We start from the raw sequence: 27,574 nt of genomic DNA, 5'->3' as shown, positions 1-27,574 counted from the left end.
AGGATGATGGGGATGGAGGATGAGGATGGAGGATGGAGAATGAGGATGGAGGCTGGGGATGAGGATGTTCCAGCGCAGCCACAACCTCGGGGCCGCGCCACCCTCGGGCCCCGCGCCTGGGGAGGGGCGGGGCGGGGCGGGGCTGGGCGTGGTCGCCCCACACCCCCCCCCCCGCCATCTCCCCCCCCCCCCCCTCCGCGCCGTTGCGCGGTGGTGCGGCCCGCGGTCCCCCCGCGCCCGGCGGTGGTGGGGCCCGGTGGCGGCGCGTTCGGGGCCGGGGCTGCGGGGGCTGCGGGGCCGGGGCCGCCGGGGCTGCGGGGGGATGACGCTCTTCGGCAGCGGGGACGCGGGCTGGAGATGTGAGTACCCACCCGGATACCCCCCCCCACCGCAATCGGCCCTCTTCCCATACACACACACACACACACACACACACACACACACCGGTAGATGCTCCGGTACCGGGATGGCCGCCCGGGACAGGGGTGCCCCGGCCCCGCCGCCAGCCTTCTGGTGCATGTATATCCCCCCCCCACCCCAACCCGTAGCCTCCCACCCCGGGCAGGGCCGTCTCCCGGTACCGGGATGCCTCCCGCCTGCCTTGAAGCAGTCCCTCCCCCCGGTACCGAGCTGCCTCCCGCTCCCCACCCCGGTCCCGGTCCCTTCCCAGGGCTGGGATGTCCTGCCGGTACTGGCATGCCTGGTCCTCCCCATGCTGTTACCCCCACCCCGGGACAGGGGTGTCCTTCCAGCACGGGGATGCCCCCCATACCATTACCCCCAGGACGAGGGTGTCCTCCTGGTACTGGGCTGCCCCCCATATCATCACCCCCCCATACCGTTACCCCCCCCATACCATTACCCCGATGATAGGGATGTCCTTCCAGTACTGGGATGCCCCCACGCCACTACCCACTCCAGGACAGGCTTGTCCTTCCAGTACCAGGGTGGGCCCCATACCATTATCCCCAAGACAAGGATGTCGTCCTGCTACTGGGATGCCCCCCATACCATTACCTGCGCCCCCCCTTTACTATTACTCCCCCCCATACTGTTTCTCCCCCATACCATTAACCCCAGGACAGGGATGTCCTCTTGGTACTGGGATGTCCCCCTGGTACTGGGAAGCCCCCCACACCATTACACCCCCAGGACAGGGATGTCCTCCCACTACTGGGCTGACCCCCACTGCTGTTCCATGGAAAGGAGCCCAGAGACAGGGCCGATGGCGGCGGGGTGATGCAGCCCTGCTGGCCCAGGTCCCCTACCCCACCAGGACAGTCCCCTCAGTGCAGGCGGCCTTTGACAGGGTGCCTGGCCATGGCTGGGGTTCCCCGGCCGGGGTGGTGAGGTCTCCGTCGCACTGGCAGGGAGGGGACCAGGTGTTTCTGCCGGGTGGGTGTGATGGGATGGAGAGAGGGATGCCAACGGTGGGCGCTGGCCCCGAACGGTGAGCTCGGCCATGCCTGGGGATGCTGGCTGCACCCACAGAAAAGGGGTGCCAGCGCTACCTGGCACGTGAAGGGCGAGTGGAGCACCTTCCCCAGCTCGCCCTGAGATCAGAGCCAGCCCGCAGACTTCGTCACAGAGGGTGACAGCCTGGAAAGCAAACAAGTGCCGGTTTCCTTCCACTCAGATCTTGCTCAGAAGTCCTCTCCTCTGCAGGGATGGAGGGACCTTGCTCCGGCAGATGCGGGGCTGGAGGGGGCCCATGGCCAGTGTCCGCACTCCCAGGGAGGTCTAGACCTCTCTGAGGAGCTGGTGTGTTCCCAGAGGACTCGGGAAGCTTCAGTTTGGGGTTCCCCAATGCAGTGGCATCCGTAATGTCACCCGTGGGACAGCTGGTCACACTTACCATGGCCCAAGGGGAGCGTGCAAGAGGGAGACCTCAACATCTCACCCACCGGCTCCTACCCTAGGAGCCAGAGAGGTTTTGGAACCCCCCAAAATTACAAAATTAAATCTATGGAGATTTTAGTAAAGCTTGGATCAGTGGCTCTCAAGTGTATACTCAGAAAATAGATTCAAGATGGCTTTTCTATGGACATTGGCTGTGAAATCCTAAAGAAGGGGTGAAGAACATCACTGAGGAGTGGTGATGTGGCATCACCGAGCTGCGCATCCGGAGACATCTCCACCCCACATCTCGGCCTCGCAGGCTTCTCAGCACCCTTTGGGGGTGCAAAGTGGCTGAGTGCAGGGCTGCCCCCATCCCCGGCACCCGTCCGTGGCGGGCAACGCTCACCGGCATCCCGCTGGCCCAGGGCTCCCTGAAAAGCGGCCCGAACATCCAGCAGGAGCAATAGTGAAGGTGGCTTCACTGCGGTGGTGGGAAATGTCTCTGGGGGTTAATTACCCTCATCATCAGAGGTGCTTTCTGCCACCCTAATTGGAGCCTGCCTGGCCTCAGCTGGTCTCAGGCTCCTGGGGACGGGGCACCACGGGAAGAGGCTACTGCAGGGACAGCAGGAGCCGCTCCATGTCCCGGCACAGCCCTGGGCTGCTCCTGTCCTTCTCCAAAAACTTAAAATCTTGAGAGAGCTGCCAACCTCGGGCTCGGCCTGCGGATGCTCTGGAGCGGGACATCTCCAGCTGGGAGAGGAGCATGGCAGGGAGTCCCCGGGAAGCTGGTGCTGGGGACGCATCTGCATGGGATAAGGTGTTGGCATCCCCTTTTCTTCCCAGTGTTCATCCCCCTCCTTTCTCTCCCCTCAGATCTGGACATGGCCAGGGAACCCAAGCCAAGCCGGGCCAGGCTGGGCCAGAAGCGGCAGCATGGTAGCAGCCTGTACCAGTGAGTGCCGGCGCCTGGGGCGGGGGGACAGTTTTGGGCTGGGGACTGTCCCACGCCTGGCTGCTCTTCCTCCCCCTCTTCTCCGTCGCTCCCTCTTCGGGCTATTCCGGCTGCCTGCCCACGGTGGTGGACGTGGGTCCATGGGATGTCCCTGGGAGCATTGCCCATCCATACTGGTGGCAACTGGATGCCTCGCTGGGTCCCACAGGGGTGGTGATGGTCATGGTGATGGTGGCACCGGTGGTAGCAGAAGAGCGGGTCCCCGTCCCTGTGTTCTTTTGGGTCCCCGGCTCGGCGGGAGTGATGCGAGGAGGGGACGGGAGCCAGGCTCTGTCTTTCTCATTAGAGAGCTTTTTGCGAACGCCCTGATTGAACTAATTGCTCTGCCCGTTGCCATGGCGCCAGAGGGATGCAGCACTGGCAGGGCAGGGACCGCCAGCCCCATCGGGCTGCTGGAGCGTGGCAGACGCCGCTTTGGCTCTTCCCAGGGGATGCTCCGAGCAAAGAGCTGAGCCGGGAAAACCCTCACTGTGTCCCTAGCTGGGTGCTGGACCCCAAGACCAAGTCTTCTGCAGAGCCACCAGTGCTCCCATGGCGGGAGGTGGCCTGTGACATCCCCGTCCCTCTCAGCAGTGGCTCCGGGCAGCAGCAGCCACCGGAGCTGGCACCTTCCCTGTGCCTGTGCGTGGGCTGGGACTCCTCCTGGCTGCTCGTTCCCTAAGGCAGGTTGTGACATTCCTCCCGGCGGCTGACAGGCAGGAGCTGGGGATGCGAAGGACTCGCCGTCCCCATCACAGCGATGGAAACCGGGAAGGCAGCGGGGCTGGGCCGAAAGCTCCCAAAATATCCCCAGGGGTCCTGGCAACCCAGGGCCGCCAGCTCGCCCTTACCAGGGGGGCTGGCGCTCAAGGGCTGTGTCCCATGCGGATTATTCTTGAATAAGGCAGGGTGGCAGCAGGGCTGGGGGCACCTTTGCCCCATGCCAGGCTCCGAGCTGCTTTCCAGGCTGGGCAAGCCTGGCTCAGGCTTGGTAGCCCCAGGCAGGGCAGCCCAGGTTGCCCGTTAGCCAACCCCCCAGCAGACCTTCGGCTCTCCTTGAGCTCCAGCATCGATCCGGCAGCAACAGGCTCATCTGCAGCAAAATCTGGAGCCCTGGGGGCCCTTGTCCTGCCCCCCCCATCCCCATTCCTGGCAGTCTGGCTGGGGAAGGCTCCCCACTCCCAACGATGCTCTGAGCACAGCTTTGTCTCCCCTCGGGTTAGGCTTAATCCTACGCTCCCTGACTCCGCAAGAGCTGAAGCAGCAAAATGAGCTTCTGCATCTTTCCTCCTCCTCCTCCTCCTCTTCCCTCTCCCCCCTGGCTCCTGGCCGTGATCACAGCGCGTGATTTATTACCGGCACGTCGGCTGCCCGCATTGGAGGTGATCCGTTGACAGATCGCTTCTTAATTTGGAGCTGAGCGAACCGACAGCGTGCGCGCGGAGCCAGGGACCGTGAAATTTAACATCAGGGAACTCTAAATGCACCTTCCCGAGGGCGGGACATGCTGGTGCCACCCCGGGCGCTCTCTCCATCCTCCTCAACACCCTTGTTTGCCTCCGGGGCAAAGCCCTGCCAGGGCACAGCCACCTCCTTGGGCCGTGCTGTAGCGCGGGCAGCTTGTGTGGTACCCTCTGGGATGCCTCCCGCTCCTCGGGGATGGGGATAGAGGTGGGTGGGTGCCTGGCCGTGGCTCCTCCGTGGCAGCTGTGGCCATGGGTGGCCACGGCAGAGTGGGTGACTTGTTCTCCTCTCTCCCCCTCCTGCAGCAGTAACTGTGACCTGGACTACGATCTCTACAGGGAGGACTTCCCGTACCGGTGAGCGCGGCATCCCGGGAGCGGGGTGGGCTGAGCGCGTCTCTGCGCGCGGCAAGAAGCGGGGTGACCCCGGGCATCCATCCCCTTGCCCCTGGGAGAGGCTCGGCAGTGTTTCCCCCTTCAAGGGGCACAAATGCCGCAGCTTCCCCAGGCCGGGTAGCCTTGGGGAGGGGGTACATGGGGCAGGGGTAGCGTGTGGGCTGGGCAATGCCCAACTTGGGGGTCCTTTGCCACAGAGGGACCCCCGAGAGATGCTCTCCTGGCTGGCCAGGGCTGCTGCTGCGCCTCTGAGGTTGTGCTCACGCTGCCGTGCTCTTGTGCCCTCGCAGAGTGTACGAGTACCAGAAAATCCCCCCCCTCATTAACCGCATCCCGGTCAAGGCCAGACGAACTCATGTGGGAGCGGGAAGCAAAAGCAGCCTGAGCCCCCAGGCCGGGGAAAGGAGCAGCACCAGCTCCACGGCGGGACGGACAAAGCGTAAGTGCCATGGGGCTGGGAGGAAGAGGAGGCTCGGCCCTCGCGTCTCGGTGCATTAAAGCTGTGCCGGTGCCTGAAGGTCCTGCTCGGTGCTGACCCTGGGGCTACAAGTCCCCGGCTCCAGCAGACACAGCCTGGACTGCAACGGGCTGGTGGCTGTCCCCTGGACCTGTCCCTGTTCCCTGAGGATGCTCCAAAGGGACGATGTTCTAGATGGAGGATGCTTTGGAGGGAGGATGCTTTGGAGGGAGGATGCTCTGGAGGGAAGATGCTCCAGAGGGAGGATGCTCTGGAGGGGAGGATGCTCCACATGGAGGATGCTCCAGAGGGGAAGATGCTCTGGAAGGGAGGATGCTCCAGAGGGAGGATGCTCCAGAGGGAGGATGCTCCAATGGGGAGGATGCCCAGGACGGTGTGTTCCCCCGGCTCCGGGAGCAGGCTGTAGGGCAGGCTGGGATCCTAATGGCTCCTCTTCCCGCAGTGCGAGCCGAAGAGCTGCACTCCATCAAGGGGGAGCTGAGCCAGATCAAGGCGCAGGTGGACAGTCTGCTGGAGAGCCTGGACCGCATGGACCAGCGGAGAGAGCATCTCACAGGTGAGGGGACGGGACGTAGACCCTCTGACACCCGCGTGTCCGTGCCGGGCAGCCTGTGGGTGCATGTGAGCCTGGACCCAAATCTGGGTGTGAGAGATCCCTCCCCGCATGCCCAGGACATCCAGAGTCGGCTGGGCAAATTCCCTGCATCCTTCCCCCTCTCTGTCCCTTTGGCACGAAGGGAACCTGTGAGGACAGGGTACCCCAAATTTCTGCTGTCTCTGTCCTTGCAGGGTCCAAGGAGAGCGAGAAGAAGAGGGCAGAGGCAGGGGCAGAGTCGCCATCCCCAGCGGGAGAGAGCTCACGGGAGCCCCGGGGCAAGGAGGGGATGGGAGGTGACAGGCACAGCGACCTGCGCAACATCGACAGCGCCGAGGAGGAGGAGGAGGAGCAGAGCACAGACACAGAGGAGGCGGTAAGAGGGCCAAGATCCAGCACTGGCCTCTCTGCTTTTTGAAGCCTCAGGCCTCAGGCAGTTTGCAGATGACACCGAGTTGGGTGGGAGTGTCGACCTGCTTGAGGGCAGGAAGGCTCTGCAGAGGGGTCTGGGCTGGCTGCATCCATGGGCCGAGGCCAATGGTGTGAGGGTCAACAAGGGCAAGTGCCGGGTCCTGCACTTGGGTCACACCAACCCCATGGACGCGACAGGCTGGGGGCAGAGTGGCTGGAGAGATGCCTGGTGGAGAAGGACCTGGGGGTGTTGGTCGACAGCCGGCTGAACGTGAGCCAGCAGTGTGCCCAGGTGGCCAAGGCGGCCAACAGCACCCTGGCCTGTATCAGGAATAGACCAGCAGGACTGGGGCAGTGATGGTCCCCTGTGCTCGGCACTGGTGAGGCCCCACCTCGAGGGCTGTGTCCACTTTTGGGCCCCTCACCACAAAAAAGCCACTGAGGGGCTGGAGCGGGTCCAGAGAAGGGCAACGGAGCTGGTGAGGGGTCTGGAGCACAAGTCTCATGAGGAGCGGCTGAGGGAGCTGGGGGTGTTCAGCCTGGAGAAAAGGAGGCTGAGGGGAGACCTTCTCGCTCTCTGCAACTCCCTGAAAGGAGGGTGCAGCCAGGGGGGGTCGGTCTCTTCTCCCAGGGAACAGGCGATGGGACAAGAGGAAACAGCCTCAAGTTGCGCCAGGGGAGGTTTAGGATGGAGATTAGGGAAATTTTCTTCACCGAAAGGGTCATCAAGCCTTGGAACAGGCTGCCCAGGGATGTGATGGAGTTGCCATCCCTGGAAGTGTTTAAAAGCCGGGCAGACGTGGTGCTGAGAGACGTGGGGTAGTGGTGGGTTTTGCTGGTTGGACTGGGTGATCTTAAAGGTCCCTTCCAACCTAGACGATTCTATGATTCTTTGATTCTGATTCTGTGATTCTAATTCTATGGTTCTAAAATTGATCCCCACTTCAAGCCCTTGTAGGTCCTGCTGGGGACCCCCGGAGCAGAGGAGATGCTCCATCAGGGTCCCCCGAGCTGTCCCAGCCGTGTGATGGGGCTACAACCTACTCCCGCTCCCGCACCTCGGGGACACCCTCAGCGCCCTGCAGCAAACCCCAGGGCGTTGCGTTATTCCAGCAGCAGAGGCTGAAAAAAAAAAACCTCTTTTGGAGTCGAAATACCTTTAATGATCCGCTGGCCGGGTGCGGGACCCCGGGGTCCCCATGCTGGGCAGGGCGCTGGGTTTGATGCCGCTGCGCGTTTCTCCTTTGCAGGTGAAAAACCACATGTCGGACCCCGAGGGAAGCCAGTAGAGGGTCGGGGATGCCGTGGCCGGCCCTTCGCCGTCTTGTGTTCGTCTTTCTTTTCGAGGCTCCCGGCTCGTGCCACGAGGTGCCCGCTCTCGGCACGGGCATCCCCCGCCCGCCGGCAGCCCCGCGTCCCACCCCCCACGAGAGGCCGGCCAGCCCTGGCGAGAGAAGTCTTTGTGTTCCGGTGCGCTCGTTTTCTTTTTTCCTCCTGGTTTCAGCCCTAGGGATAAGTAGACGTGGCCCGGGGCATGATGGGGAGGAGCGAAAAAAAAAAAACAAATAAAGGATCCTATCCCAAAGGAGCATCCCAAATTCCGGTTGCTTTGCGTGCCGGCATGCCCCCCACCCATAGGGTGCTGTGGGGCGCAGAGAAAGCACCCCGGCCCCTCAGCACAGCTCGCATCCCAACCTCCCCAGTCCTGCAAGCCCACCCGCTGCCTCCACACTTCCGAATCCCCCAGGAACGGGTCCAGCAAGCGTGGGTACAGCCCTCGAAGGCTTTTGGAACTGCTCAGCATCCCACCATGATGCCACGGGAAGGAGAGACCACCCCGAGGGGCTTTTGTGGGATTTTGGGATGGTGCCGAGCCCCGCCCCAACGCCAGCAGCAGGGCAGCGCAAACCCAATGCTCCCAGTCATCCCTGCTCCCAAATGGGTTTTCCTTACTGGTTTACCGTGGGCTGTTCTCGGCCATGGATCACGTTTGCGGCCAGCAGGACTCTGCCAGGGCTCCTGAGCCCAAGGAAGATGCGGTGTGTCCCCCCCCCGTGCTCCCCAGCGTCACATCTCAGTTCGGTGTCCCTCATTTCTAGGTCGTCCTTCTCTCGCTGGTAGAAACTTGTTCTGTATTTCTAATTTGCTCTGGTAAAAGAGTGTATTGTGTTGGAAAGAAAAATAATTTGTATTTCTTTTCTCTGGTTATTTCGACTCTGATGCAGTTTTTAACCCTCCAAAGCGCACGTGTAATTTTTGTACCCCATTTTGCGTGCTGCCTGCCACAAGCCCCAGGCTCGGGGGGCTTTCCCAGACGCTGCCTTCCCCACAACTCAGCCCGGAGGCAGGAGGAGCGCAGCTCTGCCCGGCTTCTCAACGGAAACGTTAATCACCACCTTTATCCAGAATATTCCCTACAGCTGGGCAGACGGGACCAGCTCCCCTCCATCCTCGGGAATAACCGGACCCCAAGGCAGCGCCCGGCTCCCTCTGCAACCCTCAAGGAAGGACGACGGGAGCAGAAGAGGGTGACCCCGGTGCCTGGCAGCACCACGAGAGCATCCTTCCACCTCTGCCCACGGCTGGCAGAGGCCCCAGCGGAGCCAGGCAGGCGAGAAGACTCACCAGAAAAAAACATTTATTATTAAAAAACCCCTAACGGAACACATCTCTGCCACCCTGAAGCGCTGCCTGGGCCAAGGTCCAAGGGATGGGCAGCCTGCGCCACGGCGTGGTTCCTGCCTGCACCCTGCCTGCGTGGATGGCCGCGGGGGGCAGCTGGGTGTGGGGGGCTCAGCCCCGGTGCCGGGGCCACCCCAAGGTGGGCTGTGGGGTCCCGCGGCGCAGGCAGCTCCTCAGACAGAGGTCTTGGGTAGTGGAGGCAGTATGGAGGCTGTTCTTGGGGGGTTCCAGCAGCGTGTCAGGCTGCTTGGATCCCGTGGGTCCACACGGGAGGGGTCTCCTGCAACACAGGGGCTCCTCAGGCAGGCTCCGGGGGGGCTCAGGCAGTGCGGGGGCTCGCCGGTGGCAGGAGGGTCCGGTGTTCTTGGGGAGGTTTCTTGGGTCTCCAGCTGTGCAGGCACCTCCGGGAAGTCCCAAGCAGCTCAAGGGCTGGCTTGGGCAGTCTCTGGGGGGTCTCTAGGAGCATGAAGTGTGGATCAGGCAGGCTCTAGGGTGTCTTCAGGAGCACAAGGTGTGGATCAGGCAGGCTCTGGGTGTCTCCAGGAACATGAAGGGTGGATCGGGCAGGCTCTGGGTGTCTCCAGGAGCATGAGGTGTGGATCAGGCAAGGCTCTGGGAGTCTCCAGGAGCGCAACGTGTGGATCGGGCAGGCTCTGGGTGTCTCCAGGATCACAAGGCATGGCTCAGGCAGGCCCTAGGGTCTCCAGCAGCACCGAGGGCAGCTTTGGGAGAGGACCCCATCCCCAGACGAGTGCCACCCGGGCATCCTCAGCGCTCAGGCGGTGGTGGCAGCAGCAGCATCGCGGCGCCGGGCGGCCCGCAGCAGGCTCTGCCGCAGCACAGGGTAGAGGCGGTGGCAGCCGTCGATGCCGAGTCGAAGGGCCTGTGCCCAGGTGTCAGGAGGGCTGCCCTGCCCGCCCCCCAGCACTGCCGACACCTGGTTGAGAGCGGGCAGCAGAGCCACGGTGAGCCGGGCCACAGCGCGACGTTCCTCGGGCTCTGCAGGTTGCAGCATCCACGGAGCAGCTGGACCGGAAGAGCGGCACAAGGCGCATCCCACCGCCAGATCATACATCTCCACCCCAGCATCGGCCAGGGCCAAGGCGGCGGCGCTGATGGCGGCCGCCAGCGCCGAGCCACCGTCCTGCAGCAGTAGAGCGCTGACAGCCAGCCGAGCCCGCGGGTAACGGGACAACCGCACCGCCGGCTCCAAGGCTTCCCGCAAAGCCGCCGCCGCTTCCCGCTCCGCTTCCCGTTCGGTCGCCGTGCCCGGCCTCCAGCGAGCCCCGCGGCCGGCGAAGGGGGCCCGGCGGAACTCGCAGAGGAGTTGGCCACCTCCTGTGGCCCCGAGCTCGCCAGCTTCCCGCGGGCCCCATGCGGCACAGAGGACCTTGGTTCCACCGCCCAGCTCCAGGTAGGCCGAGCCCTCCGCCTGGCTCAGCAGCCCGGCCCGGACGAAGAGCGGCCGCAAGGCGCAGGGGTCCCTGGGGGCTTCGTCTTCATCCTCCTCCTCCTCCTCATCTTTCCTCGTTCCCCCCCACAGCTCCGGGGGCTGCGATTCCTCCGGACCCCGCACCCGGCGGTGATCCAGCGGCATGTTCTGCCCGGAAAACAGGCAGCGAGGGGATGGAGGAGGAGGAGCAGGAGGAGGAAGAGGAGGAGCCCGGCCGGGCCCGCCCCCGTCAGCACGGCGCAGGACAGGCGGCGTTTAATCGCTTTATTGATAAGGAAAGGCGGGTGGTGGCTCAGCAGCAGGCAGGGGACGGGCAGGAGGGGACAGGGGGGACGTTGGTCACCCCCCCCTCCAAGAAGGGGGGGGTCAGTTCTTCAGCTCCCCCAGCCGGAGCCGGGCAAAGTCCGTGGCCAGTTTAAGGGCCTCCTGCAGACAACCCACGTTCTTGCCCGTAGCCTGTGCCGAGACGTCTTTCCCACCGCCTTTGCCATCCATCAAGCCAGACACCTCCTGCACCCACTGGCTGGCCTTCAGCCCCTTATTTGCGGTCTCCTGGGTAGGAAAAGAAACAAGAAAAAGCCGGAGTTTGACCTCAGCCCAGCCAGCAGCGAGGGAAGATGGTCTGCGAGTGCGGTACGACAGGACAAAGCTCTCCCGGGTGCAGCTCCTGGGCCAGCAGAGCAGGGGCAGAGTGCCTGCCCCCATGCCTACAACTGCACCAAGTCCTGGCTCTTCCCTGTTTCGGAGAACACCACCCTTTCCCCCTCCCGACTCCGCAGCATGATGATAACCCAAAGCACAAGGGTCACGGCTTTTGCCAGCCCAAGTGAGTTTTGGCCGTGTAGCGTTTAGATGATTACTCCCTGGAGGCTGCAGCTCCTCCACCGAGGCGCAGAGAAAGGCAGAGTGAGTCTCGGCGTTACCTGGGGAACTTGACAGAGGCAGGTGATCCTGCCGGCTTCGTTATCGACAGCGAAGAGCATGGTGGCGGTCTGCGGGGAGTGAGTCTTGAAGAGCTTCAGGGATTCGTTCAGGGCCTGTAGGAGGACAGGATCATTGCAGCTCGCCTTCCCTGCGCTCACAACCAGCCCCTCAGGGGTCTGGACTTGCATTAAACCAGGCCGCAGCACCCTGCAGCGCTCCTTCTCCCAAACACGAGCAATCTTCACTTCCTCGGCTCTGCAGAAGCCTTACAGGGGCCACCAGCCCTGGCCGTGTCCCCTCCCGGCTACAGGGAGGCAGGAGTGAGGAGCTGCTTTTATTTCCCCTTGCTCAGTTATCCGGGAACGGGAAGAATTGGCCCCAAAGCAAGCAAACCTTTGCACGAGCATGCCGGCTGGAGGGGAAAATGCTCTGCCCTGCGATGTGAGCTCCCAGCGGGAGGGAGCAGCTGCTCTGCAGCGAGTCAGGAGGACCCAAATGCAGCGTGAAGAAGCTGCAAGGATTATCAGACACAGCGGGCACCCAGGGGAGACCGGGGGGACTGCCAGGCATCCAGTTATTCTCAAGGAGGCCATCATCCTTTGCTTGCATAGGCAGTTCGATGCAGCAAAAGCTCTGGGAGTGGGCCCTCCAGTGAGCAAAGTGGTGCTTCTCTAGCTGGATACAGAACCACCATCCCCTGGGACGAACCCTTCTGCCAGGGAGAATGCTGCTTTGGTACCCACTGGGAGCAGGAGCGCTGGCATCGAGGGGATGGGGACAGCCACAGAGAGCGAGTGGGTGTCTGTAAGCAGGATCAGCTCTGAGACTCTCGGAGTGAAAATTTAAATAGGGCATTAAAACCCGAGTGGTCCAACCTCAGGGCGCCATCGGCCCCCGCTGCCTGGCACTCGCTGGGCTCAGCGCTGCGGCACAGCGCACACAAGGGAGCTTTTATCCACACCAGAAATCGCTCAGGAAGAAACTGAACTTGTGCGTGGAGGAGGGAAGGAGCGGTTTCAGCCCTGGCCGGAGAAGAATTTGAACCTCGCTGCAGCAGACAGTGCCCAGGAGGTGGGGAGCAGCTCTCTGCCCGGCCCTGTCCGCACACGCAGCCCAGGACGCTGTTCCCAGAGCTGATCTGCAATGGCCACAAGCATCACGACTTCCATGGCTTTGCAGAGCTCCTGTTCGGAGTTCCTTCAGCCTGCATTTTAGCATCGTGACTGCTCCTGGATGGGTCTTACCCGGGACACAATGCCATTCTATTGGGGTCCCTATCCACCACCAGGTCTGGAAGCTCAGCAAATGGTCCAGACCCCACCCCACCCCTGCAAACCCATGTGTTAGTCCGGGAGGTGGGAAGCAGAGGGTGTCGCAGTGGTCCTCCCCCTCTTCACTAGCCACCGCTCAGGGGTGGCAAGAGAGACAGCTCTGTAACACAGCACTGCCTCCCCAAGCGGCCAGAGTCCACCCAACTGCTCCTCAAGCACAAGGAAGGTTGTTGAGGAGACCAGGCCTTCCCATACCTTCGCTGAGGCTCCATTTTCCATTTCCATGATGACCAGGGGCTGGTTAGGGTGACTCTCAATGACTTGCTTGGTCTTCTCCAGCACCTGAGGACAGCAGTGGTCAGATGCTACAGCAGACACATGGCGTATGGACACAAGAACCACTTGGGTAGAGCTTCCCTGCAGGTACAGAGGCCCCCAAGGTGCCCCAAAATACCCATGGCCCAGCCCAGAGCAGCCCCACGCTCCGCAGCCGAGAACAAAACGTTTTGGCAGGCGGGTGTGTGGCCTACAAGGCAGCAGCAATGCTGTGCACGATTCCTCCTCCAGGAAAATCCAATGGGATCCAGGAAGAAGAACCACGCACCACCCATACCATGCGCCCAGGGAACAAGTGTGGCGGTGGCCATGCCCTGGGAAGGAGCAGGAGAGGCCGAACAGCACCAGGGGCATCCCCACAGCTCAGCTCCCTTCCACACCGGGCACAAGTGGAGCTCACAAGGGAGCCCCCCACAGCTCCCCCTGCAGTGTTCTTTATTCCCACCCAGGGCTCACTCGTTTCTGGATGTCGGCTTTGCTTGCTCGGTCCAGGTCATCCATAACTTTCTTCAGTGCTTTAACAGCCTCTCTCAGTTCATCTTTCTGCCACTGTGGGATAACAGCAGTGGCCAGTGTCTGCAAAACAGGAGTGGGCAGAGAGGGTTAGAGGTACCGGTGGCCACGGCTGGAGGCAGGGGATGCTGCACCACACCCATGAACTTCCCCTCCTCTCCCAGCGCCCCACAAATCGGGAAGGAGGTGCTGGCTGCAGCACCCAGAGGACGCAGGGCGGGGACCTCTGCTCAGGCAGGAGCAGGAAGCTGAATGTGGGCCTCATTAAAACCACCCAGTGCTGGCAATCAAGGTCCTAACTCACTTTGAGAAGGCAAAGCACTGCTACCATCCTCACCTCACTGAGATCCGTGATCTCCTTCTGCACATCCTTGTTGGGCGCTGTCTGGACCTTCACCTTGGCCTCCAGGGCTGACAAGAGTTTCCTGAGGCTGTCGACTTTCCTGAGGGCCTAGGAGAACACAATCTGAGTTAAGTCAGGGAGGGAGATTTAGCCGGATGGGCTCTTGGCCACCACCATGAGAAGGGAAAATTTCTTCACGGAAAGGGTTATCAAACATTGGAACAGGCTGCCCAGGGAAGTGGTGGAGTAGCCATCCCTGGAGGGATTTAAAAGAAGGTAGACGTGGTGCTGAGGGACATGAGTTAGCGGTGGTTTTGTTTAAGCGTTAAGTGTTAGGTTGCTGGTTGGACTTGATGATCTGAAAGGTCCCTTCCAACCTAGGCGATTCTATGATTCTTAGGAGTGAAGAACACTGCAGCCCCAGGGTGGGGTTCAGTAACTCCTTGGGAAGCAGCAGAGCCAAAGCAGGCAGCACTTGACCAGAACCAGGGTGTCAGGCTGGCCCCCAGGACCCACCCTAGGCCCTTCTAACGCAACAGCTACAGCCAAGGCTTTCCACCCCCTTCCCTCCCAGCTCTCTCTTCTGGCTGTAGCACAGCCAGGGGCCTCCAGCACAGCCTTTGCTAACAGCAGCATCCTTCTCTGCACTGCGTTGGTGGAGTCCAAGCCACAAATCCCTCAGACACACACACCAGTTCCCCCTGGTGCTGAGGGATACTGGGCAAACATAAATGAAGAGGACCTTGGCACAGGGTTAATATCCATGCACGCTTGTGCCAACGATTTCCCACAGGACAGGGATTTCTCCTGCCTCTCCTTACCTTCCGAGCTTCAGCCCCGGTGACTGCAACTATCCTCCGGATGCCTTTAGCAATTGCTTCTTCTGAAACAATCACAAAGGGGCCAGCGTGGCTGGAGTTCTGCAAGTGCCTTTGGAAAGAACCGAGAAAGACCCACAAGAGTCAGAAGTTCACCTCTCATCTCAGCAGGAATCAGCATGGGAACAAGAAAACCGCCCTGCCAGGGAGATGCAGCAAGCGTGGGGACAGGCAGAAAACCCGACCCAGCTGCTAAAAGCAAACGAGCGAGGAAAGGGTGGCAAGAGATATGTTCCCAGCGCTGTCAGAGACTATGTGTGTGGGCAGGGATAGGATACAGGCAATTTCCCTGCCTGAAAAGGCTGATTTGAAACACGGCTTGACTCAGGACTGGGAACGCAAAGGCACATCATCGCCACCACCTCCAGCTCTGCCCTGGCTGTGCCCAGCACACGCCCACAGGACTCACAAAAGAGCTCGGGCTCCCCAGGGACTCCTTTTCGGCCCCCTCCCTGCCTTCCCCGGCCTCTCCGGATACTCACGTGCCTCCGCAGAACTCAATAGAAGTGACGGAGCCTGCGGGGCCAGAGGGGTCAGCCAGCAGCTCCTCCACAGGGATGCCAATCGAGACCACGCGGACAGGATCGGGGTAGGTCTCGTCAAAAACTGCCCGCAGTCCTTGGATGGCTTTCGCTGCTGCGAGAGGGCAGTCCTTGGCGTACACGGGCTGCAGAGGACAGGAAAGGGACGCAGGTAAGAGCCGGTCCTGTCAGCTGTGACTGAGGGCCCGCATTCCCAGGGAATCCTGACTTCCTCCAAAAGATCCTAAAAGGGAAGTTACATGCCTCACCTGAGCTGGGGTTCGTTGGGCTGCAGGGATCTTGAAGTCATTGACAGGCACCTCAACTTCAAACTATTCCCGACACCACTGCCCGCTCAGAGCCCCCGTGCTGCTGTACCTTCATTTATCACCACAGACTCCTGAGCAGAGCACAGGGTCCTCCAGGGGCTGTTCTGACTCACAGCTGGCACCAGCCAGCGGAATTCTCTCGTGTTGAGGACTCATCACTGAGGAGTCTGGGTGTACGCTGTAAATCCAGCCAGGCCTGCAAAACTACTCTGCCAAACTTCCTGGCTCTTGTAGCTAATGTGACACTAGCATAGAAACACTCCCCAGACAGGGCTCGGTACCAATGAACAGAGCAATCTACCTGGAGTTTTCCCACACAAAATGCTACGAGGTGATGCCAATCTGTGCACAGGACTGCGTCAGCAGCTCATAAGATTCCTGCTGCGCCTAATTCCCATCATCCAAAAGCTTGACTCAAGGTATTTTTTATCTTGAGTATATCCAACCCGGCGGCCATACCCACCTTTGCCTCCTCAATCATCTGGTTGGCAATCCCTTCAACCTTCTTGATTTCCTGGGTAGACAAGGCTCCCTTGGCTGTGAAGTCGAACCGCAGTCTGTCCGGTGCGACCAGCGACCCTCTCTGGTCAGCTTCCCCCAGGACTGAGCGCAGGGCGAAGTTGAGGATGTGGGTTGCCGTGTGGTTACTCATGACTGGCCTCCGCCTTGTCTGATGGAGGAAACCACCGTTAGACGGGGTCCCACACTGCAGAGCCAAGATCACCTCTAGCAGCAGAAGTGAAAGTTTAACCCGCTGCTCCAACAGAAACCGAACTGGCTCAGGAGACCAGAAACAACTTCTCATGCTTTGCTGCCCTGGAGCCTCTGCTAAGGGAGCAGGCAGGACATTCCCCACCAAATTCGTGCATGGCTTTTCCCTGCCAGTCCCCTTGTTGGGCCTGTCTGGAGAGAGGCCAACGACAGGCCAGGTTACAGACACTGATCTCTGCTCCTCAGAAGGAAAAAGCACAAGATAGAAGCCTTCCCTCTTGCTCCAAAGGTGCCGCCTCTATAGGGAGGGCAAATGCGTTTTGCAGACTAGGTTCAACCGAGCGCTCACTGAGCAGGCTGAGCCCACAGGAGCCGTGTCTGGAGTGGGGCAGACAGCCCAGGCTCTCCGCTGTCATCCACAACGCAGTGGAGCGCCATACCTGCTCCACCTCCCAGCCAGGACACAAAATGTGGTCCTGCTGCTGGTCGGCAAAACCCAGGGAGTGTGGCTCTGAACCAGCAGGGCGTTATCTGCCTCATGGTAGGAGAAAGGCATGTGCCAGGCAGGAGAGGCCTCGTGTCAGCCAGACTGGAAGGGCCAAGTTGCTTGCCTGCATCATGTGCCACGGGGAGAGCAAGCCCCAAACTCCAGGCCACTTAAGTGGCACCAATGGAAACAAAGGAGACAAAATCCAGGGAAAAAGAGATGAGGCCCTGTGTTATTATACCATGCCTTAACTTACCTCATCAATAGACAGGTGGACCTGATCTCCTACTTTCAAGCTTCCATATAGAGTTCCTATGTGAAGCACGTAGCCTCCTCGGACCTGCACGTTCTTCACCGTGAATTCTGTTTTCTGTACAAAGAGGGAAATGCACCCAGTGAGCAGGGTGGGAGGCCACGGGGAGACAGACAGTCCAGCCAGAGGTCTGAGCTGCAACTGGAAATGTCTCAGCTGAGAGCCAGACTGGTGTGTGCGATAGGAGAAAGCTCAATGTCCCCAGGCACAGCACACAGGGCCACAAAGCAGAGAAGAGAATGAAGGTGGAGCACGGTTATGGGGCACAGCAGAGCTGAAAGAGCTCCCCACCCCAGGTCCCCGTCACAGCTCAAAAGCGCTGTCCTTCTGCACAGCGATCCCAGCACCACCACAGCAGGCACCCACGTTCTGGCAACAGCCCGACACTGCCGCACCGAGTTCAGCTCCGCAAGAAGCAAGGGGAACAAACTTCAGCATGTCTGTGCCGTGCTGCACCCCCGAAAACGAAACCTGTGCAACGCCTGACACCTGCCACGGACAGGAAATTGCTGGAGCTTGCTTGGCCCCTTCTCCTTCTTTGGAGGCACCTGCCCAGGCCCCAGCTCAGTCTAGCCGAAGGCTCTCAGGCCCACTCACATCCTCCCTGCCGTCGTCATCCTTGACCATGTAGCCCTCGTCGTAGATCTGCCCACCCTGCTCGGCGTAGAAGCAGGTCCGGTCCAGCACTATCCCACATTCCTGGCCAGTGGATACCTCCTCCACAAACTTCTTCTCCCTGCGGATGGCTTTCACCGTGGCCACGAGGCTCCCAAAATCTGTCACCGGGACAACAGGCAATGTCAGTAAAATAGGAAAACCTTGTAGACACCACATGGGAGCAGAACTTCATAGCAACAACTCCCACCTATTGCAGGAGTTCACGGCAGCTACATTTGCAGGGGGTAAGGAGAAAGAACCAGGGCAACAGTTCGGTGGATAAGAGAAAATTTCATTCCATGCTCTCCAAGGCAGGCGCTGTCAGTTCCCTCCACACCTATGCAGTAAAAGTCAGCCACGTGTGCTGCTACAAGCCTGGGGCCTCCTGAATCTCCACCAAATCAAAGAATTAGGAGCAAGAGACAGAGCAAGTGGGCTGAGGACAGACCAAGAAGAAACTGCAGTCTCCCATGACACTGGCAAAAGGGCAGCTGGGAAACACAAACACAAAACTGCAGGGAACACGAATGCCCTTAAGACTCTCTTGACCAGGTTGGCAACAATGGACCTGACCAGAAGGGCAGCCCTCAAAACAGTCTCCCCTCCTCTTTCCCTGCTCCCTTTGTTACAAGCAGGCTATTCACCTGCAAACATTTCCACTCCCACCTCCATGTCCCAGGAAAGGCGAGCCCAGAGGGGATCTGGTTGAGGTACGTGCCAGGAAAGGTTTGGCAGCAGAGGATGATTCAGAGAAGGTTTTTTTTCATACCATAGGCACCGTTCTGATCTGAAGCATAGCTGTATTTTGGCGAGTCGTCAGTCACCTCCAGCCCTCGGGCCCTTAGCTCTTCGATGGCATAGATGTCCAGCATGATGAGGTCCTCCCCTCCGGCACCTTTCCCTTGGGATTTGAGCTGCCAACGACAAGCACCAAAGTTTGAGAAAACCCACCTCAGCGCTGGTCCATGAACACCAGCCTAATTGCACACCTCACTTGCGTCCCTGAGAGCTCCTGGGTTCAGAGCTTTGCTCTGGGAAGCCGTGTGCCAGCTGCTGGCATGCTCCCATCTTTTCTGACTTCAGAGCAGGCTGTTCCAGCGTGACCAGCATGCAGCCAACGTAGGCCTGAGCCCAGACAGGGCAAGGCAAGCACCCAGCCGGCTGGTCAATGCCACTTTCTGCTGCTGCAGCAAACTGCTGGGAGAGGCACCCAAGCTGCAGACCTGCTGCAAGACTGCTCCTGGGACAGGGAAATCCAGAACTTCCCTGTCCAGAACAGGAGAGTGGGGAGATGCTCCCAGCACTCCACCAGCTCTGTATGAAGGCTGTGCTCGAGGCCCCAGGCCTCACAATCACAGAATCACAGAACGGAAGGGGTCGGAAGGGACCTCTGGTGATCATCCAGTCCAACCCCCTGCCAGAGCAGGGTCACCCACAGCAGGTGGCACAGGAACGCGTCCAGGCAGGTTTGGAATGTCTCCAGAGACGGAGACTCCACCACCTCTCTGGGCAGCCTGTGCCAGGGCTCTGCCACCCTCAAAGGGAAGAAGTTCCTCCTCATGTTGAGATGGAACTTCCTATGGTCAAGTTTGTGCCCATTACCCCTTGTCCTGTCGCTGGGCACCACTGAACAGAGCCTGGCCCCATCCTCCTGACACCCACCTTTTAAATGTTTATAAGCGTTGATAAGATCCCACCTCAGTCATCTTTTTTCCAGACTGAACAGCCCCAAGTCCCTCAGCCTTTCTTCATCAGAGAGGTGTTCGAGTACCCTCAGCATCTTGGTAGCCCTTTGCTGTCCCCTCTCCAGCAGTTCCCTGTCCTTCTTGAACCAGGGAGCCCAGAACCGGACACAGCACTCCAGATGCGGCCTCCCCAGGGCAGAGCAGAGGGGGAGGATGACCTCCCTCCACCTGCTCACAGTGTTAGTGAGCAAACCCAGCCCTGGCTGCACAGAAAAGACATGTCCTACAGCAACTGCATGCACTGGGGCACTCAGGGTGTGAGCAGCCCTGGTAAGAAAGGAGCAGAGACTCATGACAGCAAACTAAAAGGAAGGGAATCCTCCCTGCCCACTCACAGACTGGCTCCCCGGGAGCTGTTATCTACCTGTGCATTTTTCCGCTCTTCTTCAAAGCCCTCCATGTCCACAACAAGGCCCTTCTCTTCTGCAATCAGCCCAGTGAGATCAGCAGGAAAACCGTAGGTGTCATACAGCAGCCAGGCAGTATCACCTTCAGAGAAAATGCAGAGCAGTCAGCACTCCTGTTCCGTGAGACACGGCTCCCTTCCCACCTCTCCGACTGGCTCTGTCCCACCCAACTGGCTCTGCGCTATGGTAGGAGAGGGAACAGGTCTGGTGAATGCGAATATCTAAAAGGCCCCCCTCTGACAGCACAGAGATCACGCTATCATGTTGTGCCTGGGCAGCTTAGAAACCTGAGCAACTGAACACAGGCCAGAGGCGATACCGGTGGCCCAGCTCTGAGCGATGGTTTTTTGACTCCAACTCTGTCCCCCCCCGACCTTCCCCCAACTCTCAGCTCCCAGCCCAGTTGACCTCTAACCCGGTCCCAGATAATAAGTGTCTTTTGGTGCATCCAGCCTGAAGTCACAGCCTTACCAGGGATGGTTTTACTGTCCCCCAGGCTCTGGATCTTCCTGTCCAGGATGCGACGTCCTCTGCTGAGCGTTTTCAGGAACTGATCCTCTTCTTCGTTGATAATGTCCTTCACCATGTCTGGGTCCTTCTTCAGCTCAGGAAAGGCATCTCCCTGGCAGACCCAAGAGGATTAGTCCTTCAGCATGGATCCGCACACCTCAGCAGAGAAGCCTTCAGCAGATACAGTGGAGGGGAAGAACTTACCAGCGACTGCACCACGACATCAACCAGAGTAGCAAAGAAACCCTTGGGGGCATTGAGCTTCTCATGGGAGTAGCGCACAGCCCGTCGGAGAATCCGCCTCAGCACGTACCTAGGGAACAGCAGAACCCCTCATACAAACGTACACCTCTGAGCTGTGCTCAGGGGATCCACCAGCACCCACCGACCAGCACCCCCTCCCAGGAGCAAGAGCACAGGGTTCTCTCCCCACATTTTCTCTCAAGTAGCTGCTTGCACCAGCAGCGAGCCAGAGGCGAGGCGCCAGGGCCCAGCTCTGTGACCTGGACTCACTGCGAGCTTAGGTCAGTCCCGTAAGTCCAGCAACACCCACAGCACAGCCCTGCAGCCCAAACTTCATTGCTGTTTTTGACAGCACCACTGCACCAAGCAGGGTTTTGCGTCTGTCTGCCCGCAGTGATGCTTTCTGGGGGCTGACACAGCAGGACTGGTACCCACAAGAACCCTCAGACCTGTGTGTCTTGGTCTTTTGGGCAGGCCTTGCTACAGGAATTCAAGTGTTAAATGTACTGAGCAAACACTCTGCTATCCACTGCTTTAACGATGAATTCGGCGACATCCCAGAGACACACGAGATCCCAGATCCCTCAGGGAAGACGTGCTGAACAAGAATGGGAGCCGCGGCATTGCGGCAGCTCCCTTCTTACCCTCTGCCAGTGTTGTCAGGTCTGCCCCCATCAGAAAGGGCCAGCGTGATGGTCCGTGCGTGGTCAGCCAGCACACGGTAGGCCATATCTATACCGTCGGCATCCTCAGCACCAACCTGCCCCATGTAGGGCCTTGCACCCGTGCCCTGTGCAGAGAGGAGAAGGCGGTAGGCATAGGGGACAATTAGGGACAGGGGGGACCAGCACCGCAGCAGAACAACAGGGAAGCGCCTCAGAAGTCAGCCCCATCCCACTGCCCGCAGCCACAGAGGTGGCACACTCCTCTTGGAAAGAGATGACTCGGAGAAGCCAGGAAAGAGGAAATGCTGTGAGCCTCTGCATGATGCCACAGCCCGCATTTCCAGGGCCAAAGGATCTCCAAAACCAGAGGGAAGAAAAGCCGATTTATCCCAACACTAAGAGCCCAGGACAGAAGAGAGAGGGACAGGGGGCAGAGAGCAGGGAAATCATCTGTTTTACAGGCAAGGACTCCTGCCTGGCACAAGCTGCCCAGCCAAGGAACTTCTCAAATTCTGTCAACGTGGGGAAAGATCCCAGCTTCCCTCTTTTAGGGTGTTTTTAGCCATACCCAAGGGAAAGATACTCCTGTAACAAGTTAGTGCTCACAGCATGGCACAGTCCCTACACCCAGGCTCCCAGCACACTGCAGGAAGGCAGACAAGACACATGGGCTGTGTCTAGCCAGTGGCTTTAACATCCAAGAAAAGCAGTCCTCTAATTCCAGCTCTGAAGCTCCACACCTCATCCCCACGAAAGGCTTCAGCCTGGGCTCTTCTCCCTGTGTTTCTTCCAGCATGATCTGCAGCCAGGAAGCTCTGCTGCTTCCACAGAGCCAAAAAAAGGCTTGGTGGACTTGCATGCAGGAGCTCCCAGCACTGGTAAAATGGGCCTACCCAGGAAGATGCGGCAACAGCACACTGGTTCTGCAAGCAACCGTCACAGTTTATGGAACAGACCTTCTCTCAGGGGATTTTCTACACATCAGCATGTTCCTCCAGGTGGGAGCCTGAAGGACAACGTGCTCTCTACCACATGGCAAAAAGATGGCCCTTGGCCATACGGGACTGCAGAGCATCTCCCACTCGGAGAAGACCAAGGATTGCGCAAGCAGGAGAGTCCACAGGAAACATCTGGGAAAGCTGCACTGCTCATTGTCCCGTGTTCTCCCCTGGAAACGTGCCCCAAGGCAGCAATTACTGTGCCAGTCTGCGTTCCTACACACTCAGCAAAGTACAAACCCACGGGGGGCTCGCAGCAGCTGGGAAAGCAGAGACCTGCAGACATAACCACCCCATCCAACCAGCCCCATGCATCTCCCCAGGGATTCAGGGAATGGATGCAGCTGGGTCAGGCGCAGACCCAGACTCCTCAGTTCCTACCTTTTGGATGGCTTCAAAGTAAGGAACGAAAAGGTCAGTGTCATAGTTGGACATCTTATTCTGCAGCACAGAGACCAGCCTCTCCAGGCCCATTCCAGTATCAATACTTTTCTTAGGAAGAGGTTTCAGTGTCCCATCAGCTTCCCTGTTCAGCCACAAAAAGAGAGATGAGCTATATGGTTTAGTGATGGTTTTTGTCAGAGTTAGGTTGGACTAGATGATCTGAAAGGTCCCTTCCAACCTAGGCAATTCTATGATTCTATTTCAGATGGAGGTTCTGCAGGGGCAACCTCATCTTTCCCCTCATCTCCATGAGTTTTGTTCCATCAGATTTATGACAGCGGCCCATACACAAGCCATATACAAGGCAACTGCGATAAATGACAAGACCCTCAACGACAACTTCGACCCCAAGCAGGATAGTACTTATTCCCTATTGAACTGAGGATACATCTGAGGATGTTTCCTCAGATGAGCTGAGGAAACACTCCCGATCTGTCCCTGAAGCCAGTGTGACCAGCCTCTTCCGTAGAGGTGGGTCTGGGGACAGAGCATCACAAAGTGCACAGCTCCTGGACAAAAGGGAACAATGAGCAAGCCAGGGGCAGTTAAAATAGTGCATAGTCCAAGCAAGGCCTCACACCCAGCTGGAGCAGCCTGGGGAGGGAAGCAGGTCTCACTTACCTGTTGAACTGTATGAACACCAGGTTCCAGATCTCCAGGACATTGGGGTCATCCTGATTGACCAGGTGGGAAGCATCTCTGTCCCCAATACGGTCATAGTGGATCTCGCTGCAAGGGCCACAGGGGCCTGTGTCTCCCATTTCCCAGAAGTTATCCTTCATATTGCCAGGCAGAATCCTGCCCTCAGCCAGCCTGTAACCAGAAACTCTTATTGAACAACACAGACTAACAGCAAGGCAAGAATTCCCTAAACCAAGGGCTACACTAGAGACACCTCAGCAGACTGATTCCCTGGATGAGCAGACGAATTGTCGGACTCTTGAGACAGACCAATCTAAGAGCCTAGCTCTCAGGATACTTGCTGAGGAGGATCAAGTGAACACTGGCGCCTGGCACTTGTCCCAGGTGGACGCAGAGGTCTATACAACACCTCAGCAAAGCCACCAGCGAGAAGACAGGTGGATCTCCAACATGCGAGATCGGCCTCACAGTGTAGAGGTGTGCCATGGGGTCAGTGGCAGGTTTCAGAGGAGACTACAGCCACAAGACCAAAGACATCATTTCACTGCTACATCAAGCTTTGTCCCACGGCTTGAGCGCTGAGTGCCGTTCTGACTTACTTCCTCATCTCAGGAGGGGTGAGGCAAAAGTAGCAAATGTATAGAGGAGGGCAACTAAAATACCTAGGGGTGGAATAGCTGCCTTAGGAAGAGAGTAGGACTCCTCAGTTTCGAGAGGACGAGGCAGGGTGGGAGACTACAATGGAGACTTAGAAAAGTCCAACAGGTTCAAACCAGAATCAGACATACTCTGAAGGAGCAGGGCCCCAAGCAGAGGCAAAGGGGAATAGATGGATCACCCTCTAACAAACTAATCCAGTGACTGTGGGTGTTCGGAGGGGAGGAGGAAAACACAGTGCAGGCCACAGTCTGGCGTGCCTGCTTTCCCTGAACAGCATCTTCTCAACTGCTGTCAGACCATTGATCTGACCCAGTGGGGCCCTTATGTTCTTAAGCTTACATCAGAGATTTTAAAGTGAAAGCTCTCTAATACCAGTGCTCCCCTTTGGCTTTGCAGCTCCGCCACCCTGCAAACATTATTTGTGACACTTCAATTCTGTTAAAGCCTCTTGCTACATGTGCTCTGCCACGTAACACATGCCATCTTTCTCTAAATGACCATTGCTCATCAAAACATGCACCTTCTTCGGTTAAAGGCCTTACCCCAAATTCAACCATATCTGCTTGCACTCCATGTCTGGCTGCAGTCCTGCAGCTTCGTTTCCACCAAAGTAAGTGACGTAGAGTCTTTCAGCAGGGATGCCGAACTCCTGGGTGAGAAGTTCCAGTGCCAGCTTACAAGCAAGTTCCTGCAGAAGGAAAGATGAGGTCAGCAAGTCAATGCAAAGAGAGTTTCTCTTCACCATGCAGAGTACTGGCTACTGTAGGCATCAGCAGCTAAAGAGCCAAAAACTTTCAGACTTTTGACAGTAGAAAGAGGCAAATTAATATATGCAGTGAACAGGGCAAAAGGAACATCTCATATGGCTTTCTAGATGCAGCCAAGTTAACTCCTAGCATGTTCACTGCCCCCAAAAAACTTTTTAATTCTGCTGTTATTCTGTATTCTTAACATTCTCTTTCTGAGTTTGAACACTACACTATCAACAAGCTTGGGAAAGGAGATCATTATTTTATAATCACTCCTGTTGGAGGTCCATCGTAGCTGCACAGCACATGCAACTTCTCACAGCTTGAGGACAGCCACTAAAACCTCTGCCTGAAGACTCCAAACTGGCAGAGTTCATATAATCAGCTTTGTAAACCTTAAGTAATTAATCTCAAAACATACCACAGGGTCAGGGCAGCTTCCAAGCCCTTCCAAGCCACATGCACCTTAGGAACCACTCTGTACCAAGGTATTCTCCTTCCTCTTAGCAAATGCTCTGCTGAGTTCATAGAGACGGGTAACTTTGTGCAAGAGATTCAGAGCTGCACCTAGCCTATTTTACCTTGAAATAATCCCCAAAGGACCAGGACCCCAACATCTCAAAGAAAGTGTGGTGGTAGACATCTTTCCCAACATCATCCAGGTCGTTGTGCTTGCCCCCTGCTCGGATGCACTTCTGAGTGTTGGTGGCTCTGTTCAGTTTAGCGAGCGGGTGCGACGGGTCAATAGTATTGAGGAAGATGGGTTTGAACTGAGAGGAAAGAAAACAGGGCAATCAAGAAAAGCACTAAGAGTCTGTTTTCAAACGTTGCAAGCAACACCAAGGCAGTAAGCATCATCCCTGTCATGATACCACTAGCCTGGACATACCTGAGGCACCTCTCCGAAACAAGCCTGCCCTCTCCTGCATGCGAGGAGGCTGCAGCACTGCCTATAACTTAGCTCACACGCGTGTTCCTGGAGCCCACCAAGCCCCAGGACTTCCAAAGGGACCGAAAGTAGCCAGATTCCCAGCTGACCAGAAAAAAAAAGGCAGTGAAAACTGCATGCTGATCTCCAGCAGAGCCTCTTCAGCAGCCCCAACCAGTCTTTAAAGATGCCGCTAGTCACTTGTGCCAGGACTAGCTGTGGTCCAAAGGGTCAAGGAAGGGAGACTGGCAGTGCTCCCATCGCTGCACTGCCAGCCCAACAGACACAGGAACCTCTCCCAGTGCTCCTGCCAATTTTGTGAGAGCACAGAGGACCGTGTCCAGCAGACACACCAACCACCTCTTTGTGACCAGAAGGAAGGTAGGAGAAAACAACAATAATTTTCCGCACCAACAGCTCTGCAAATAGCTTCACAGGTTTCAACTGCTACAGGATATGCCCATAAGGACCACAATGGGAATCCTACCTGGTTCATACCAGCATTGGCAAAGAGCAGCGTGGGGTCATCCAGGGGGATTGTAGAAGACGAGTGCACATAGGTATGCTTGTTTTTCTTGAAGAAGTCAATAAACCGTTGTCGGATCTGGCTAGCTGTTAGTGTATCTTCCATCTTGAAGCTGCAAGTCACAGCTGTCCAAAGCAAGCGAAAGGGAAAGCGGCAAGGCCTTGGTGCAGTCTGAAGAGACAACCAGAAACAAGGCTCTGACATGGTGTCAGCTGAAGCAATAACACCAGGATCATTGCCTCCATCTCCTGAAAGGATCTAGCCACACTGATAACTACTCTCACTGAATCCTCAGTTTAACCATCAGTCTGCCCCAAATGGTGCTGACTCAAACCCAAACTTCCTCTCCCCAAACTCCCGAGTTTCTAGATCAAGTTTCCTGTTCTTTGAAAACAAGCCCACCTGGATCCTGAACTTTGTAAGAGGTTGCATCTACCTTGCCAGGGACACGGGGAAGGGGCAGGATTGCTAACGCCTAAAATCATTCAGGGTGATTAAACCACAGGATGGCTGTGTTTGGAAATGACCTCTGAATATCACTTCAGCCACCCTCCCTGCTCAAAGCAGGGTAAACTCCAGGGGTGCCTGGAAACCTGCCCTGTGACACGGATGATGGTTTGGAGGTGAGCACCTCCGCTATATCCTAACGGGTACATAGCTGTCCTCTGCCGGTGGAGCGCAATGCGGTTCTCCAGAGGGCCAAGCTCCCAGCAGCCTGCCCTGGCTGACAGCGACAATAATTACGCATATGAATAAGGCCAATGGGTTGGTTTAGGAGCGCAGGAAGGAGCCGAGGGCAGGAGGGAGCCCAGGAGGGCAGGACTCGGCGCAGCAGCCGCTCCCGGGGAGAGCAGGGCCTCTGCCCAGACACCACCCGGTCGCAAGTGCCCAAGGAGAGCCGAGGGCACAGCGGGTGCCCGGCAGCCCTGCGGAGAGCCACCGTAGGGCCTAGAGACAGGTCACCCCGCCGCGGCCCCGCCTGAGGAGACCCGCTCACCGCCACCCTCCCGCCCCTCACCGCCGTCCGCCTCGGCCCCCTGCCCCGCCAGGCCCTCTCCCCCCGGCCCGGCGCGGGCAAAGGAGGCGGCTGGCCCGCTGAGGCCCCCCCCGCGAAACCCGGCGACCCCGCGGCCCCCGCCGTGGCCCCGCAGGCCCTACCTCCGGGCTGCCGCCCCTCGTCCCGTCCCGCACCGCACCGCACCGCACCGCACGCCCCGGCGCCGCCGCAGCGCCCGCCCCGCCCCTCCCCGCCACAGCCCCCCACGCCGGCTTCCGATTGGTCGCCGGGGCCGTCGCTCTGGGTCAGCCCCGCCCCTTCCTCTCGCCCGGCCTTGGGGGCGGGCCGCCCGCCGGCTGATGCAATGAGGGGGCACGGCGGCCACGTGACGCGGGCGGGATGAAGCCGGGCAGGGAGCCGCCATTTTAGGAGTTACCAGTATGGCGGGGTTGGGGGTCTGATGTGG

General features: G+C 58.5%; 3 protein-coding genes across 3 annotated transcripts; 1 reads left to right on the top strand and 2 right to left on the bottom strand.

Annotated features, from left to right (window-relative positions):
- The first annotated feature begins 204 nt into the window (after positions 1-204).
- On the top strand, positions 205-8,384 carry LOC134515284 (RNA-binding Raly-like protein). Its single transcript, XM_063334083.1, has 7 exons — positions 205-359; positions 2,716-2,794; positions 4,603-4,653; positions 4,983-5,131; positions 5,613-5,726; positions 5,960-6,141; positions 7,427-8,384. Exons 1-7 carry the CDS (start codon positions 323-325, stop codon positions 7,463-7,465), a joined length of 651 nt encoding a protein of 216 aa, XP_063190153.1. The 5' UTR covers positions 205-322; the 3' UTR covers positions 7,466-8,384.
- A 417-nt stretch (positions 8,385-8,801) lies between these two features.
- EXOSC6 (exosome component 6) lies at positions 8,802-10,501 on the bottom strand. The gene has a single exon (XM_063334082.1). The coding sequence runs from the start codon at positions 10,453-10,455 to the stop codon at positions 9,634-9,636; it is 822 nt and encodes a 273-aa protein (XP_063190152.1). The 5' UTR covers positions 10,456-10,501; the 3' UTR covers positions 8,802-9,633.
- A 60-nt stretch (positions 10,502-10,561) lies between these two features.
- On the bottom strand, positions 10,562-27,350 carry AARS1 (alanyl-tRNA synthetase 1). The gene is made up of 21 exons (XM_063334081.1): positions 27,270-27,350; positions 26,073-26,282; positions 25,239-25,427; positions 24,451-24,596; positions 23,228-23,419; positions 22,544-22,688; positions 21,144-21,289; positions 20,461-20,569; positions 20,218-20,368; positions 19,704-19,828; positions 18,364-18,508; positions 17,535-17,713; positions 16,881-16,994; positions 15,890-16,096; positions 15,059-15,243; positions 14,520-14,628; positions 13,693-13,806; positions 13,299-13,418; positions 12,762-12,848; positions 11,235-11,348; positions 10,562-10,863 (listed from the first exon to the last, which is right to left on the bottom strand). The coding sequence occupies exons 2-21, from the start codon at positions 26,214-26,216 to the stop codon at positions 10,678-10,680; spliced, it is 2,907 nt and encodes a 968-aa protein (XP_063190151.1). The 5' UTR covers positions 26,217-26,282; positions 27,270-27,350; the 3' UTR covers positions 10,562-10,677.
- Positions 27,351-27,574: the final 224 nt, after the last annotated feature.

The sequence above is a fragment of the Chroicocephalus ridibundus genome, chromosome 4 (genome assembly GCF_963924245.1).
Source record: "Chroicocephalus ridibundus chromosome 4, bChrRid1.1, whole genome shotgun sequence".
Classification (NCBI taxonomy): domain Eukaryota; kingdom Metazoa; phylum Chordata; class Aves; order Charadriiformes; family Laridae; genus Chroicocephalus; species Chroicocephalus ridibundus.
The sequence above is the reverse complement of the archived record's forward strand: the minus strand, read 5'-3'. Positions and strand labels throughout refer to the sequence as shown.